General features: G+C 43.3%; 2 protein-coding genes across 4 annotated transcripts in view; both read left to right on the top strand.

The window, feature by feature from the left end:
* The window catches only part of LOC131196387 (flavin-containing monooxygenase 5-like), a 59,080-nt gene extending 52,991 nt beyond the window's left edge, over positions 1 to 6,089 (top strand). The window contains exon 5 of the mRNA XM_058179163.1: positions 5,067 to 6,089. Coding sequence (XP_058035146.1) covers positions 5,067 to 5,074 — 8 coding nt within the window. The 3' untranslated portion in view covers positions 5,075 to 6,089. The remainder of the gene's footprint in view (positions 1 to 5,066) is intronic.
* A 4,830-nt stretch (positions 6,090 to 10,919) lies between these two features.
* The window catches only part of LOC131196385 (5'-AMP-activated protein kinase subunit beta-2), a 69,251-nt gene continuing 65,344 nt past the window's right edge, over positions 10,920 to 14,826 (top strand). The window contains exons 1-2 of one of the 3 annotated variants that reach the window (XM_058179158.1): positions 10,959 to 11,068; positions 13,283 to 13,387. The gene's annotated coding sequence lies outside the window, so the exon portion shown is untranslated. Of the gene's footprint in view, positions 11,069 to 13,282; positions 13,388 to 14,826 lie in introns of all 3 variants that reach the window. The other 2 variants (XM_058179161.1, XM_058179157.1) reach the window with 2 other exon arrangements.

Below are 14,826 nucleotides of genomic sequence, written 5' to 3'. Positions count from 1 at the left end.
CTGCCACAATTTTTCCTTTTGGGAATTATAACGGATTGTACAGGGATTGAGACTAAATTGATTTTGAACTTAATAACAGCAGCAAGACTGTTGATTGGACAATACTGGAAGAAAGAAGAGATACCTACAATAGAAGAATGGATATTGAAAGTTATTAATTTGGCTGAGATGGCTAAAATCTCACCGTTTTTAAAGACAATACGCAGGAAAGATATTTAATTGAATGGAAAAATGGATTGATTATCTACAAAACAGATATCAGATTAAGAAATATCAGATTGCCTTTGAATAATTAGAAAGTTATTTTATGTAATGGGGAGGGGGTTGGGAGACGAAAAGCTTTGGATGTGGTTATTTGGATTGGAAGGGAAAATTTTATTCTATGTTTGGTTTATGTATAACTTTACCTTGTGATTGACCCGGGAAGCCGGGGGGTGGGGGAGGGAGGGGGGTGGTTTTTTTTGTTTTTTTTGGGAGGGAGGGGGAAAAAAGGGGGAAAAATGTTTTTGTTTTTTTTAAAACTCTTTCAATAAAAATAAAAAAAAAATTTTAATTTATAGACCGCCCTTCTCCAGAAGGACTCAGGGCGGTGAACAGCCAGTTAAAATACAAAACAAACCCATACAATAATTAAAAACTACCCCTAAAAAACTTATTCAGTTGGCCAAGCTAAAATACAATTACACCCTATAAAGTCACTAAAATTTAAAAACCCCAATACATCCATTTAAAAGTTTTTTAAAAATTAAGCCAGTCCAGCAAGATGAAACAAATAGGTTTTAAGTTCGCGGCGAAAGGTCCTAAGGTCGGGCAGTTGTCGGAGTCCAGGGGGAAGCTCGTTCCACAGGGTAGGAGCCCCCACAGAGAAGGCCCTCCCCCTGGGGACCGCCAGCCGACATCCTAAGGAGACCCTCTCTGTGAGAACGCACCGGTCATTGGGAGATTGAAGCCGGCAGAAGACGGTCCCGTAAGTATCCCGGTCCTAAGCCATGAAGCGCTTTAAAGGTCGTCACCAATACCTTGAAGCGCACCCGGAAGACCACAGGTAGCCAGTGCAGTCTGCGCAGGATAGGTGTTACGTGGGAGCTCCGTGATGCTCCCTCAATAACCCGCGCAGCCGCATTCTGGACTAACTGGAGTCTCCAAGTGCTCTTTAAGGGGAGCCCCATGTAGAGAGCATTGCAGTAGTCCAGACGAGAAGTAACGAGAGCATGAGTGACCGTGCATAGGGCATCCAGGTCCAGGAAGGGACGCAACTGGCGGATCAGGCGAACCTGATAAAAAGCTCTCCTGGAGACGGTCGTCAAATGATCTTCAAAAGACAACCGCCCATCCAGGAGCATGCCCAAGTTGCGCACCTTCTCCATCGGGGCCAATGACTCGCCCCCGACAGACAGCCACAACTGCAGCTGACTGTACCGGGGTGCCGGCATCCACAGCCACTCCGTCTTGGAGGGATTAAGCTTGAGCCTGTTCCTCCCCATCCAGACCCGTACGGCTTCCAGACACCGGGACAGTACTTCGATAGCTTTATTGGGGTGGCCTGGGGTGGAAAAGTACAGCTGAGTGTCATCAGCGTACAGCTGGTATCTCACCCCAAAACCACTGATGTTCTCACTCAGCGGCTTCATATAGATGTTGAACAGGAGGGGTGAGAGAATCGACCCCTGCGGCACCCCACACAGGAGGCACTTCGGAGTCGATCTCTGCCCCCCCCGTCAACACCGTCTGCGTCTGGTCAGAGAGGTAGGAGGAGAACTACCGATAAACGGTGCCTCCCACTCCCTACCCCTCTAACCGGCGCAGCAGGATACCATGGTCGATGGTATCAAAAGCTGCTGAGAGGTCTAATAGGACCAGGGCAGAGGAGTAACCCTTATCCCTGGCCCTCCAGAGATCATCCACCAACGCGACCAAAGCCGTCTCAGTACTGTATCCAGGTCGGAAGCCGGACTGGAACGGGTGAAGATTGGTGAGCGGAGGCTGACAGGTATAATCGGCCACTGGTCTCCTCCCGTCTGATAGATCTCATCCGAATCTTGGCCTTCTGCTCTGCCAAAAGGTCTTCAAATCTCATTCTTAAGGCGGCCATGAAATGGTTGTAGTTTCTCAGGAAGGGAGAGTTCTCATTATGCAGGGACACAAACCAGGCGGCGGCCCTTCCACCCAAGACCTGGGTCATGCTTCTCACTTGAGCTGCCTCGGACTAGTAATCACCGCCCTAGTCATCCATGCGATTGCTCATCAACACCAGCAATAAACCCAGTTCTTTGGGTCACCTTCAAACTTCCTGGGGATGGGTGGGATTTTTGGTTTTTTCTTCCTGCGTTGCAGCATCTGACCAGCAGGCCCCCCCCCCCGGCCTCCATCAGAATCTGCGGGCCCAGGAGAATGTGTTTTTAGCTCTCGTTCCTCCATAGCCTCGCCGCTGTAGGCTGCCCCTCTGGTGGCTCCAATGTGGTTCCTTCATCTTCTTCCCCCTCCCCACAGGGGTTCAGAGTGGGGAGTTCATACCTGTCATGAGCCTCTTGTCTCTCTATTACATCCCGGTACAATCTTACTGCTTCGGAAATTTGCAGCTTGTCTCTGATTTTTTGTTCCTGCTGCCAATTAGATAGCCTTTCTTTTTTCTTCCATCTTGTAACTCCTCGTGGAAGCTCTCCTGGCTCTGGAAGTCTGCCAACACTGACCGACCATTTGGCTCTGTCTTGCTTCTCCTCTATTTGGAGTTTCCCCAACCATTCTGAAGAGCTTTCATCAAGTTTAGAAGGGAGTGATGCTGCTACTGTCTGTTCTTCCTCCTCCAACTCCCATTCAAGGGTTGGCTTCTTGCCCAGTACATACTTGTTATCAGCCCCCTCGGTGTTTTCCTGGTTGGCTGACATAGTTGAGTTTAAGCTTAATGTCAGATTGCCTCTGATCAATGCCTAAGAAAGAATGACCCTGACTCCATTTAATTATAGAGATCAGTAACTTTTACTAAGCACGTGAGATTGCAATAGAAGCAAAGCTTAAACTGAAAATAGATGTGGCTTACAGATTCATTTCCCCTTATTCAGCCCTCCTCCCTCCAAAGGTCAAACAGTTCTAGTCCATTGTCCTTCTCCTCTTTGGCCACATGATACTTTACTTCCGATGTTATTCCTCTGTCAATCTTTTGGCTGGAATGTTTGGTATGCAGAGCTCGTTAAAACTGTGCACGTCTGTTTGTTTGAATCTTTCTTCCCTTCTTCTCTGATTATGTCAGCCAGAGCGCTTAAAGGGGCCATCAACCCATTAATCACACATAACAACAAGCAGCAATAAAACATTTAATGAAGAGATAAAAAAGTTAAACACTCTAATAAGTAAATAAACACTTAAAGTAATAAGCGGAGGCTGACAGTTATCTTTTCCTCCTTTTGTTTTCTTAATTACCCACTTGGTCCCCTATTAACAGTACAAAAGGCATGTAGATTGCTCTGATAGTCTGAGATACGTTGAAGCTCAACGGATCAATGGAGGTGATCTTTTTGATCACCAACCTCTGGATTGTATTGGACCGCTCATGTGACATATTGGGACTTTTCCCCCCTTCGCTAAACCAGGTGTGCCCAGTGCATGATACATCCGGCCCACGAGTTTCACAGCCCTGCTCTAGATCATTCAGACTGTCTGCAATCAGCATCTTCAATTTTATCTGGACTGTAAGGTTCACTATTAATGTGTTTAAGCTCATAAATGCCAAACAAGAGATTTAAACAGAGGCTTGAGTAAAATAGCATTTAATCTTCATCAAGCTTAAATGGTTAGTTGTTCCAAACACATAGAGGATACATGCACGGAAGGACTACAAAATCATGAGACAAAGCAATGTCCTCTTATACCAAAAAAGGTCTTTGTAGTATTTTAATTACTACATTGTAAAAGTCAGTAAATGTAATCTAACTCCAGATTTACATCTAGTCATAATCTAACTACATTGTAAAAATCAGTGAATGTAATCTAACTCCAGATTTACATTGTTATCTTTTCCTTCTTTTGTCTTCTTAATTACCCACTTGGTCCTCTTTTAACAGTACAAAAGGCGTGTAGATTGCTCTGATAGTCTGAGATACGTTCCAGATACTTGCAGGGTGAGATACTTGCCAGATACTTTCAGGAGGATAACAATCCAGGAATTTAGTCAGTGTGACCCCAATTTATTTCTTTTTATTTGCATTTATATCCCGCCCTTCTCCGAAGACTCAGGGAGGCTTACACTATGTTAGCAATAGTCTTCATCCTATTTGTATATTTATATACAAAGTCAACTTATTGCCCCCAACAATCTGAGTCCCCATTTTACCTACCTTATAAAGGATGGAAGGCTAAGTCAACCTTGGGCCTGGTGGGACTAGAACCTGCAGTAATTGCAAGCAGCTGCTGTTAACAACAGATTGCATTAGCAGTCTGAGCCACAGAGGCCCCAATCCAGGATATAAAAATCCCCAATAACAATCCAGGATGTTAGTCAACATGACATGTTTGTCTTATAACTTCAAAGGCACAATATATATGTCAGTGCCACAGGAAACAGATATTTACAGCATGCAGGTATACAAAGACATCATATATCATATATGTTGCAAGAAATCATTAGCAAGATTCCACCAATTCCAGTACCTCAATATATCTCTTCCCTTACATTATCTAAATTATGCTTAAAAATGCAGCTCTGTTAAAACTAATATAATTGGAGAAAACCCTTTTGGACTCTCTTCTCCTTCATTTGCCTCACTCTCAGAACAGCTCTTAATGTTAGGTCCAGGCATCTTCTAAGTATCTTCTTCCTTGCAGTCCCTGTCCTCTGGAACATCTGCCCTAAGATACACCTGGCCCCACTCCCATATTTAAAAGAGCTTTGAAAACCTGCTTTTTTCAGACCTTGGATTTTCTGTGCTGTACTGTTCTTCATTGGTTGTTCTTTCTTCTGCTGTTTGGTTTTTTTAGATTGTATTTTGTGATTTTTTTTACTGTAAACCATCCAGGCATTGTAGAGTTGGACTGCTTTGTTAACGATTCCTCCTCCTCCTTGTCTTTTTCAGGTATGTGAAAAGTCAACGCCACACCATCCAAGTGGACTACATAGAATATATGGATGAACTGGCTTCTCTGATTGGGGTCAAGCCCAACATATGGTCCTGGTTTATCAAAAATCCTAAGCTGGCCCAGGAACTTTTCTTTGGGCCGTGTACTCCATATCAATATCATTTGCAAGGACCAGGAAAATGGGAGGGAGCCAGGAAAGCTATCCTGACCCAGCATGAACGGATCTTGAAACCCTTGAGAACCAGGCCAGTTACCCAATCAGACAACAATGCCTCAGTGTCCCTTTGGTTTAAGTTGGTTGGCCTTCTTGTTCTGTTCGCTGCAATTTGGGCTTATTTTTAAGTCCACAAAAGTTCTATCCTCCTAGTGCCAATCACAACCTACATAGATATTGGCATTATAATTTCATATTTGTACCTTTAATATCATACTTATTAAGTCTGCACATATATTCCCATTATCCTTCTATTCACATGAGCCAGTTTTGCTAGATGGGAATGCATTTTCTTTAAACAGAAAGCAGAATAATCTCCAAATATAATCTATAGAAAATATATTGCTTGGAGCTTCTCTGGGAATTTAATGTCGTCCTGCAATGCAATAATTGTAAACAGATAGATGCTATAACTCTGATTATTGGTTGAATGGAAAAAACCACTGAGCAAGGACTATTTATATGAAAAAATAATTTTTAATACAATGTATCTTTTTGCTTTCTTGCCAAGATGCTAGTAGATTTCACATTTACCCTGGTGGAGGTGGGAGTCACATTTCAGATGACAGAAAAGCTACTATCAGATGCCAGTTCAATACTTTGTTACTATACTTTGAGAGGCTCTTTTGGTGCCAATCTGCTATAAACTCTAGGAACCTGATGGAAGGGGGACATATTTCAGGGGAATGAAAATTCACTCCAAGCACTGTCAATGGCTTGGGAATGGAGCACAGCTGTATTCCTCAGCAGACTGTTCTTTTGAAATTGATTGGGCCTGAGGGGACCAACTATGGGTGGAACATTAGGGAGGGGAAAGGTACACTGGGATTTTGGGTATGCAGATTTCAGTCTTTGTTTTGCTTTACTGCAGTTCACTTCAATTCTAATAAAACTTTCCTTTTATCAACAAACGGAGCAAAGGATTATTTTTTTACTTAGGAGTCCAAGGTAAGGCAGGGCTGATATTAAGCCAGAACTGCATTTTTTGATTCACCCAGTAAGTTAACCTATCATGGGGATTGTGTAACCATGTCCATCTCCAGTGAGGGCCACGAGGAGGTGGAAAGCAGAGAGGCAACCATGGCAAGACCGGAAGGCATCCTAGGAAGGCGATAAGGGACTTGTCGTGTCCCACTCCTCCGCTGACGGCCGGGTCAGGGAAATCCGAATCAGGCTTGCCTCTGCAGCTCTGCCCAAAGTCCTAGCAAAGTCCTCAGAGCAGGCAGGAGACCAGTAAGTGACTTCAGCAAGATAAGTTCGACTTTTGCCTGACTCAGAGACTGCCAGAAAGCAGATCCTTTATATAGGCCATGGGGTGTGGCTCCATGACTCAGCACTCATTAAGGCCTGCCCCTCCCTTCCTTCTGTTGCCTCCGCCTATCCAGCCTTCTGATGCGAGGGTCACACCAATCAGCAGCTGTTGGGAATAAACCCTCCTCAGGCTCACACGCTGTGGAGGAGGGGGAGGGGTCTAGCTGCTCCGTTTGCCTGGGCATGGAGTCAGGGCTGGGGCCGGGAGGTGCTCCTTCTTCTTCAGTTTGTCTGGGCATGGAGCCAGGACTGGGGCCGGGAGGCATACATTCCTCCGTGTTCGGGAGCAGATAAGAAGGCCCCGGCTGCTCTGAGGGCGGGCAAGACACAACACGACTGTTCCCAGGCACTTTTCTCCAGAGGCTTCAGAATGGAGAAAAAAACAGATGGCTCTTTACACATTCTCAAAAGGTAAATCAAAGCACAGGGCAGATAGATGTCAGAGCTAGATTTATAAACTAAGGGGTTGCAGGATATGTAAGAAAACAGGAAGAGGGTAATAAGTGAATAAATTATCCAGGCCCCCCTCCCCACAGGAATAGCAGGATCACAATAGGGATCTGACAGGTTGCTACAAAGAGGAGGGGGTCAACTTAGTTTTCAAAGCACCAGAAGGCAAGACAAGAAACAATGGATAGAAACTAATTAAGGAGAAAAACAGAATTAAGAAGAAACCTCCTAACAGTGAGGACAATTAACCAGTGGAATAGCTTGCCTTCAGAAGTTGTGGGTGCTTCATCACTGGAGGTTTTTAGGAAGAGACTGGACAGTCACTTGTCTAAAATAGTATAGGGTGTCCTGCTTGAGCAGAGGGTTGGACTAGAATACAGGAGTCCCTTCAGCTCTGTTCTGATAGATTGAATGAAAATTCACTTCACTCTTAGTGCTCTCTTAAGGTCAATGACTTGGGAACAGAGCATAACTGCATTCCTCAGCAGACCATTCTAAAATAATTTCTTTTGAATTTGATTGGATTTGAGGGGACCAACTATGGGAAGTACCTTAAGGAGGGGGAAATTACACTGAAATTTTGAGTGCGCAAATTTCAGTTCTGGCTTTGCTTTACTGCAGTTCACTTCACCTCTAATAAAACTACCTTTTGCAACAAGTGGAACCAAGGATTTGTAAGGAACTGCCTCAGCTAGTCCTCAGGAAAGCAAGACTCTTATTCCATTCAGTTGAAACAAAAGAACTTTTATTGAAAGAGAAGTGATTGCAGGAGAACAAGGCAAAATCTGAAAAATCCCATGCAATGCAAATGGCAATCTTTTGTTTTCCCAAGCCCAACTCCCTAATCAGTCCATCCGCAGCCAATGTGATGCTGCAAGGTTGTTTTGAGAATCCCTGATGTGCAAAGAGATATTGCCAGGAATGATCTAAGAAGATTATGCAGGTATTCCTTTCAGCACATATTCTATTGTCTTTATTTTGCTTTCATTGTGTCACAATCTCTTTAACTCTGAATAACTCAGTGAGATAAATGTTTAGAAAAATTAAGAGACTGTTGCCTAGAACTAATGATAACAGTTCTAGTTTGACTTACAAGTTCATCTTTATTACAGCCAGCACCAACCAACTTAACAATAAAATCCTTACTACTAATAAATATTCTCCTACTGAAAAATTAAGATGTACACTAAAATATACTATAAGATGGCAGTGAGTAACTGTTATCTCCTCTTTGACTTTAGAAGATATTACAGATAGTCTTTGGGTTGCAATGCTGTCATAACCACAGGACCACATGGGTCATTGAAAGGTAGGAGTCCCAAGCAAGCGGGGGAGGGGGGGCTGCTATGGATAGGTGCTATTGGTCATTTTTAGTGCCCCTGAAGCGCCACAGGTGGGCAGTAATAAACATGGATGGGTGCCGATGGGCAGTGGGGTGCTATGAGTCAGCACTGAGCGTGGTTGGATGCTACAGGCAACTTGTACTGAGAGCATGGGGGTACTGTGAAGGGCATTAGAGATAGACATGTGGGAGCAGGGGACTGCAAGCAGCCAGTAGTGAGTATAGGTGGACAGAAAAGCAATGCAAGCAGGACCAAAGTCTGACTTTTTTTCCCAAATTTTTTATTTGTTTTGTTTATGTAACATATAAAAATTCAATTTCAATCAAACAGTGTACTGTCTGGGTACAATTATTTTTGGGAAATCATAACCAAAGTATTCACAATAGTATTCATCACAATGATTGTTGTTGTTAGTTGCAAATTTTGTATTCTGTATATATCCCTCCCTCCCTTCTTGTTTCTTCTGTAGGACTAATGTCTCTGTCAAGGAGGCAGTATGTCAGGTCTTCCATCTTCTGCCATCCTGCCATCAAAGGCTGGGAGGAAGAGGCGACATGGTGGGGGGAAGAAATGGACAATTAATCTGTATGAGTATGTGATGGGAAATGGGGGGGGGGATGACAGCTTGATAGAGAATAGAGCTCAGAACCAGTTTGTGCCAACACTCAAGGCCATGCACCCTGAGAAAGAATGTGGGTTACTTCAAACATCTCAGTGTTCTCAAAACACCTGGGCGAATCTTCATTGGTTGAAGATGAACTGGTCATAGGGGGAGGACTGGGATGAGGGAACACAGTTTGATTCCTTTTACATTCCTTTTAGTGCTGGAAAATTAGTTCTAGCCTGACTTTACTGCAGCCAGCATCTTTTAATAAAAGAACCTATCACTTCATCCAAATGGAGTTGAGGGTCTTTCTTTCCTAAGGGATCGGACTGGGGCAAGTCTGACTTGCTTTCAAAGTCAGCATCTTGGCATTTACTCAACAAGGTGGTTACTTTGGCAGAGTGCAAAATTCTCTGAAGTGGGGAGGAGATCTTCCCTGCACCTGAGCACTCAAAAACAGAATGGTGACACTGGGAAGAGCCTAAGATGCCATTAATTTGTTTCTTCACAGGTTTACTGACCTGGGACTATCTAACATTTTTAAAAATATTTTTATTAGTGATGTTTATATAAATAAAAGATTGACATGAAAATGTATAAAGGATAACAAAAAGTGCAAGAATTAGTACAGATACAAAAGATTTCTTCCACAAATAGATTTAGGACAAAAAAAGATAAAAAATATCTAAAGAAACTACTTCTAATCAGCTTTAAACAGTTAATGTCATCATGACTCCTCTTTTAAAGATTAGATTACATGGTTCCCTTTTTCCTTGTATTTATTTATTATTTATTAAATAGGTTTATATAGTTGCCCAACTCATACACTGTGACTCTAGCTGGCATACATATCAACAATATAAAAACCCCTTAAAGACAAACACATATCTGTGAACACAAGCCACATGACTGGCTCCAAATCAACCTGGAGTTGTTGTTGTTATTAGTTGCAAAGTCGTGTCCAACCCATTGCGACCCCATGGACAACACTCCTCCAGGCCTTCCTGTCCCCTACCATCATCTGGAATCCATTTAAACTCATGTCTACTGCTTCAGTGACTCCATCCAGCCACCTCGTTCTCTGTCGTCCCCTTCTTCTTTTGCTCTCAATCTTTCCCAGCATTAGGCTCTTCTCCAGTGAGTCCTTCTTTTTCATTAGGTGGCCAAAGTATTTCAGTTTCATCTTCAGGATCTGGCCTTCTAAAGAGCAGTCAGGGTTGATCTCCTCTAGAACTGACTTGTTTGTTCGCCTTGCAGTCCAAGGGACTCGCAGGAGTCTTCTCCAGCACCAGAGTTCAAAGGCCTGGAGTACCCAGGCCCAATGATAGAATTATGTTTTCATGGCCTTCTAGCAACAAGGGGCCACCTTTATTTCTGCAGGAAGAATGTTCCAAAGGAAGGAAGGCATACAGAGAAGGACCTCCTTTTAGGTATATTTAGGTTTGCACTTCACATTCTATCTTTAAAGGGCCACACTGAGATTCCTATATTCAGCGGCAGCCACTTTTTCTCCTCACGCTCTCGCATCTGAATGTTTTTTCCCCCTGACGTTAGAGTTTTTGCCTGCTAGGAGGGATTTAGACTCGGCTGGTTGCTCATTAGTTTCGTTCAGCTGCGCCTCTTTACAAAGAATATCCATGCCAGAATTCGCTACCGAAAGATGCTTCTTACCCTAAGTTTTGTATTCCCAATCTTTAACCTTACACCATACTTACCTTTTGCCCAGGTCTACCCGATTTTTATTGAAAAAATCAGGACGACATCAAATGGCAACCTTCCTTCTTCCTGAGCTACTTTTCTAGGAGAGATTTCTGTTAGTAAGAGGAAAAGCGACGGTTCCCAACACTCTTACTATTGTCCGCATCGCCCTTTGGGCGTGCTTTGTCCGGCGCATAGTGGAGAAAAAAGACTAGCGCTTTGCGCACGCGCCGCCCTACGATTTCTATTTCTGGCCATTTTGATATCGGGCGGCTCTAAATAAGCAGGAGTCGGTTGGGAGTAATTCTCCAGGTGAGGTCTTTGCCTTGGATAGCGCCCTCCTGGGGAAGGGACCAGCGAGCACAAGGAACAAACAAGGTAAAAATTCTGCAAATTCTCGGTTTCATGGGTGAAAATCAAGTCTGAGACGGCGCCTGTTTTAGTGTAGGGAAAGGCAGTTCTCCTCGACAAGCTCGAAAAAGTGGCTGCTGCCTGTCCTCCTGGCGTCGCATCTCAAGAGAATCTAGCGCCGATTGCTCGTCGCTCACTTGAATGAGCGGGGGTGCCGGTGTGTATGATAAGACACGGAGAGCACGTGTGAGCGATATATTGAATCCTTTAGAGATAAAAGAGGCGTGCCTTAAATCTCATGAATTTCAGTGGGAATTGAGGCTAGCAGCCGTAGTCGGTTTATGCATCTTCTTCCCGAAATGGTCATGGTGGGATCCTTCTTGCCTACCCTCTTGCTTTCTTCGGAAGGTCGCAGGAGTTGATACACTTTGGTCTCATTCTTTAAAAATCGTTTTAGAGAAATATTCTGCAGTTAAAGAAAGATGCATCCTGGCTTTCTTCCACAAATAGAGTTAGGACAAGAAAAGCCCAGCTTTGCCTGATCAAGGACAGATTCCCAGGAATTTTGTCCGAGGTAATAAATAGAATTTGAGATCACATGACTCAGCGGTCTCAGATAGCAATATAGAAATCTTTATTCCATTCATTTCTTAGCATTTCCATATCACATTTATTGATAAGTATCTACAGAAAATAATAGGGTTTTTTAGTGTCAAAGGATTTAAGAAATTGTTCTAGTATCTTGGCTGTCTCAGAATCTAAGAATAATACTAGTCCAAGCAATATTAACAAATATTATAACTATATATGTTGTCATATAGACAATAATTTTGTCTTAACATAGAAATTCATCTTCATTATTTATCAATTGATCCAAAGTTAGTATCTCCACTTCCGACCAATGTTTCCATATCATATTTTCCCCAATTTTTAAAATTTAGTTTTCCCATAAATTAATCAGCATAGAAAAAGGGTCAAACGGCTTGAAAATGGGAAGGGGGGATTTTCCTGCCTCTCATCCTATTTTGAAGAAAAAGAGGTGTGTGTGTGTGTGTGTGAGAGAGAGAGAGATCCCTACCCCCCCCACCCCTCCTAAGGCAACCACATCGCTCCACTAACCTGCTTTCCTGGTCCATTCTCCACTGCCACAGTCAGGGCAAGAAAAGTAGTCTGTGGGACTAGTTCCAACTAAGTGAGATTTTTTTTAATTATTTTTTTTTGCGGGAAGTTGGAAGGTCTGAATTTCTAGTTCCTGCAGAGAATTTGGGTCATTGCCTCCACACGCAAGCAGATGGTGGGACAAAGAGGGCGGGGCTGGTGGGCTTGCTGCCTCCTGCACCTCAAAAATAATAACACCGCCCCAAAAATAAGGCCAAGCCCTTATTTGGGGGGGTCAAAAGAAAATAAGACCCTGACAAGGTCTTATTTTTGGGAAAACACAGTAGAAGCCAACATGGGTTTGTTTAAAAAACTGTTCCAAACAATCTTATTGCCTTCTTTGATAAAAATGACTAAGTTAATGGATCAAGGAAATGTTGCTGACATACAGTAGTTTACTTAAACTTCATTAAGGCATTTGACAAAGTAGATCACAGCCCACTTCTAGATAAAATAGAACCATATGGGATAGACAGATGGATTCATAGTTGGCTGACCAACTGCATTCAGTGTGTTGTCTTTGATGGAACTATCTATATGGGGGGAACATGAAATGCACCTGAAAGTTTTATCTTGAGCCCAATATCCTTCAACATCTTCATAATTAATCTAGATGAGGGGATAGAGACTCAATAATCAGAAGGATCTTGACAGACTTGAGCATTGGTCCCTAACTAACAAGATGAAACTTGGTGGTGAGAAAAGTAAGATCCTGCACTTAGGTAGGAAAAACCAAATGCAAAAGTACAGAATAGTCAGTACCTAGCTCAACTGTACTAACTCTGAGAGGCATTGGGGTAAGCCAGCAGTGTGCTGTAGCTGCCAAAAATGTTGATGAAAAATGTTGATTAACAGAGGGATAGCATCAAGATCAGGAGAAGTGATAGTACCTCTTTATACTGCACTAGTGAGGCTATTATATCCACTTCTGGTCAATAAAAAAAATGCTGAGATCCTAGAAAGTGCAGAAAAGATCAACAAAGATGAGAAGGAGTCTGGAGGCTAAATGAATGGTTAAGGAAACTAGCTATGTCTAGCCTAATGAAGAGGATGATTAGAGGTTACATGATAGCTCTCTTCCAGTACTTGAGATGCTGACACACAGAACCTGAGGGTAGGACAAGAAGCAATGGGTGGAAGTTCATTGAAGAGAAATCCAAACTGGAACTAAGGAGAAATTTCCTGACGGTAAGAACAATCAGTGGAACAGCTTGCCTCCCAGAGTTGTAGATGCCCCATCACTGGAGGTTTTCAAGAAAATATTAGAAAACCATATGTCTGGAATGGTATATGGTCTTCTGCTTTGGCAGTGGATTAGACTGGAAGACTTCCAAGGTCTCTTCCAGACTTATGATTTCTTTCTGTTCTGTTCTAATAATAGTGGAACTGAATGTCTGGTTACACAAGTAAGTCTCAGAAAGAGAGATCTGGTTTCAAGGAACATAGTCCAAGTTATTGGTGAAGTGCTGTCATTGGTTTGAGCAACACCCTTTAAGGATTCAGAGATTATGAAACAGTTGTCAATGCCAAACTGAACCTTGCAGAAGTCATTTTCCTGATTCAATGTTGCCATACTGCATGGGAGGGGGGAAATAGGCTGGAATGCAGTGCTAGACACAACATAGATCTTTGTTATGAGAATCAAGGTCATCTCTTGGGCGATGAAGGAAGAAGGAGATGAATACATGAGATGTCCACCACTCTTCCTTGAGATATTCGCCTATCGAGCTCTTACGGCTGCGAGGTTCCCCCGCCTCGCAGGAATGGCCCTCTGTTTTATCGAGGGCCTGCCTTAATGAAGGGTCTTGGGATCCAGAGAGGTGGCATGCGTCTAAGAAGAACCTTTGGGGGTTTTTAAATAGGTTTTTAAAGAAGGGTTTTTTAAGGGGGGGAGGGAACAGACGGGTGGGGGGAGAAACCCGTTGGGGAGGGAATGTCCAGTCCCTGCGCTTGTTCGCGGCGCCATTCCACCTGGTCCGAAGGCGGGGGGAGGGGTGTGTTCCTGGTTTAGAGGGTCGTTCCATCTGTACGGTAAGTGGGAGAGGCAGATATGGCGGAAGCAAGGGGCCGTATCAATTGCTGGGAGCACGTGTTCGCTGTTTAAAAGTGATCACGTGCTCCGGTCCCTCTGTCTTTACCTGTTCCCCAGATGGCCAAGATCCTCAGAGCTTGGGCCTTCGGTTGATGTTGTACAATGCGCGGTCCGTGGTCAATAACGGCTGGCGGCCCCCAGAGGAAGATCCTTCTCTGTGGGGGCCCCCACTCTTTGGAACGAACTCCCCCCTGGTTTACGTCAAATTTCTGACCTTCGGACTTTTCGCCGCGAACTGAAAACATATTTGTTTGTTCGTGCGGGGCTTTCTTAAATTGTTGAATTTTAAATTTTAAATTTTCTCTCTAGTTTTAATTGGGGTTTTTAGATTCATAATTCTTAATTATTTCGGCCATACTGTATAATAAGTTTTTTAATTGTATTTTAACTGTATATTGTTCTTTTTTATCCTGGCTGTACACCGCCCTGAGTCCTTCGGGAGAAGGGCGGTTTATAAATCCAATAAATAATAATAATAATAATAATAATAAGGCCCCCCTGATTTGTGACCTCATTCAGGGGGAGTCTGCAGACT

The sequence above is a fragment of the Ahaetulla prasina genome, chromosome 3 (genome assembly GCF_028640845.1).
Source record: "Ahaetulla prasina isolate Xishuangbanna chromosome 3, ASM2864084v1, whole genome shotgun sequence".
NCBI classification, from domain to species: Eukaryota; Metazoa; Chordata; class Lepidosauria; order Squamata; family Colubridae; genus Ahaetulla; species Ahaetulla prasina.
The sequence above is the reverse complement of the archived record's forward strand: the minus strand, read 5'-3'. Positions and strand labels throughout refer to the sequence as shown.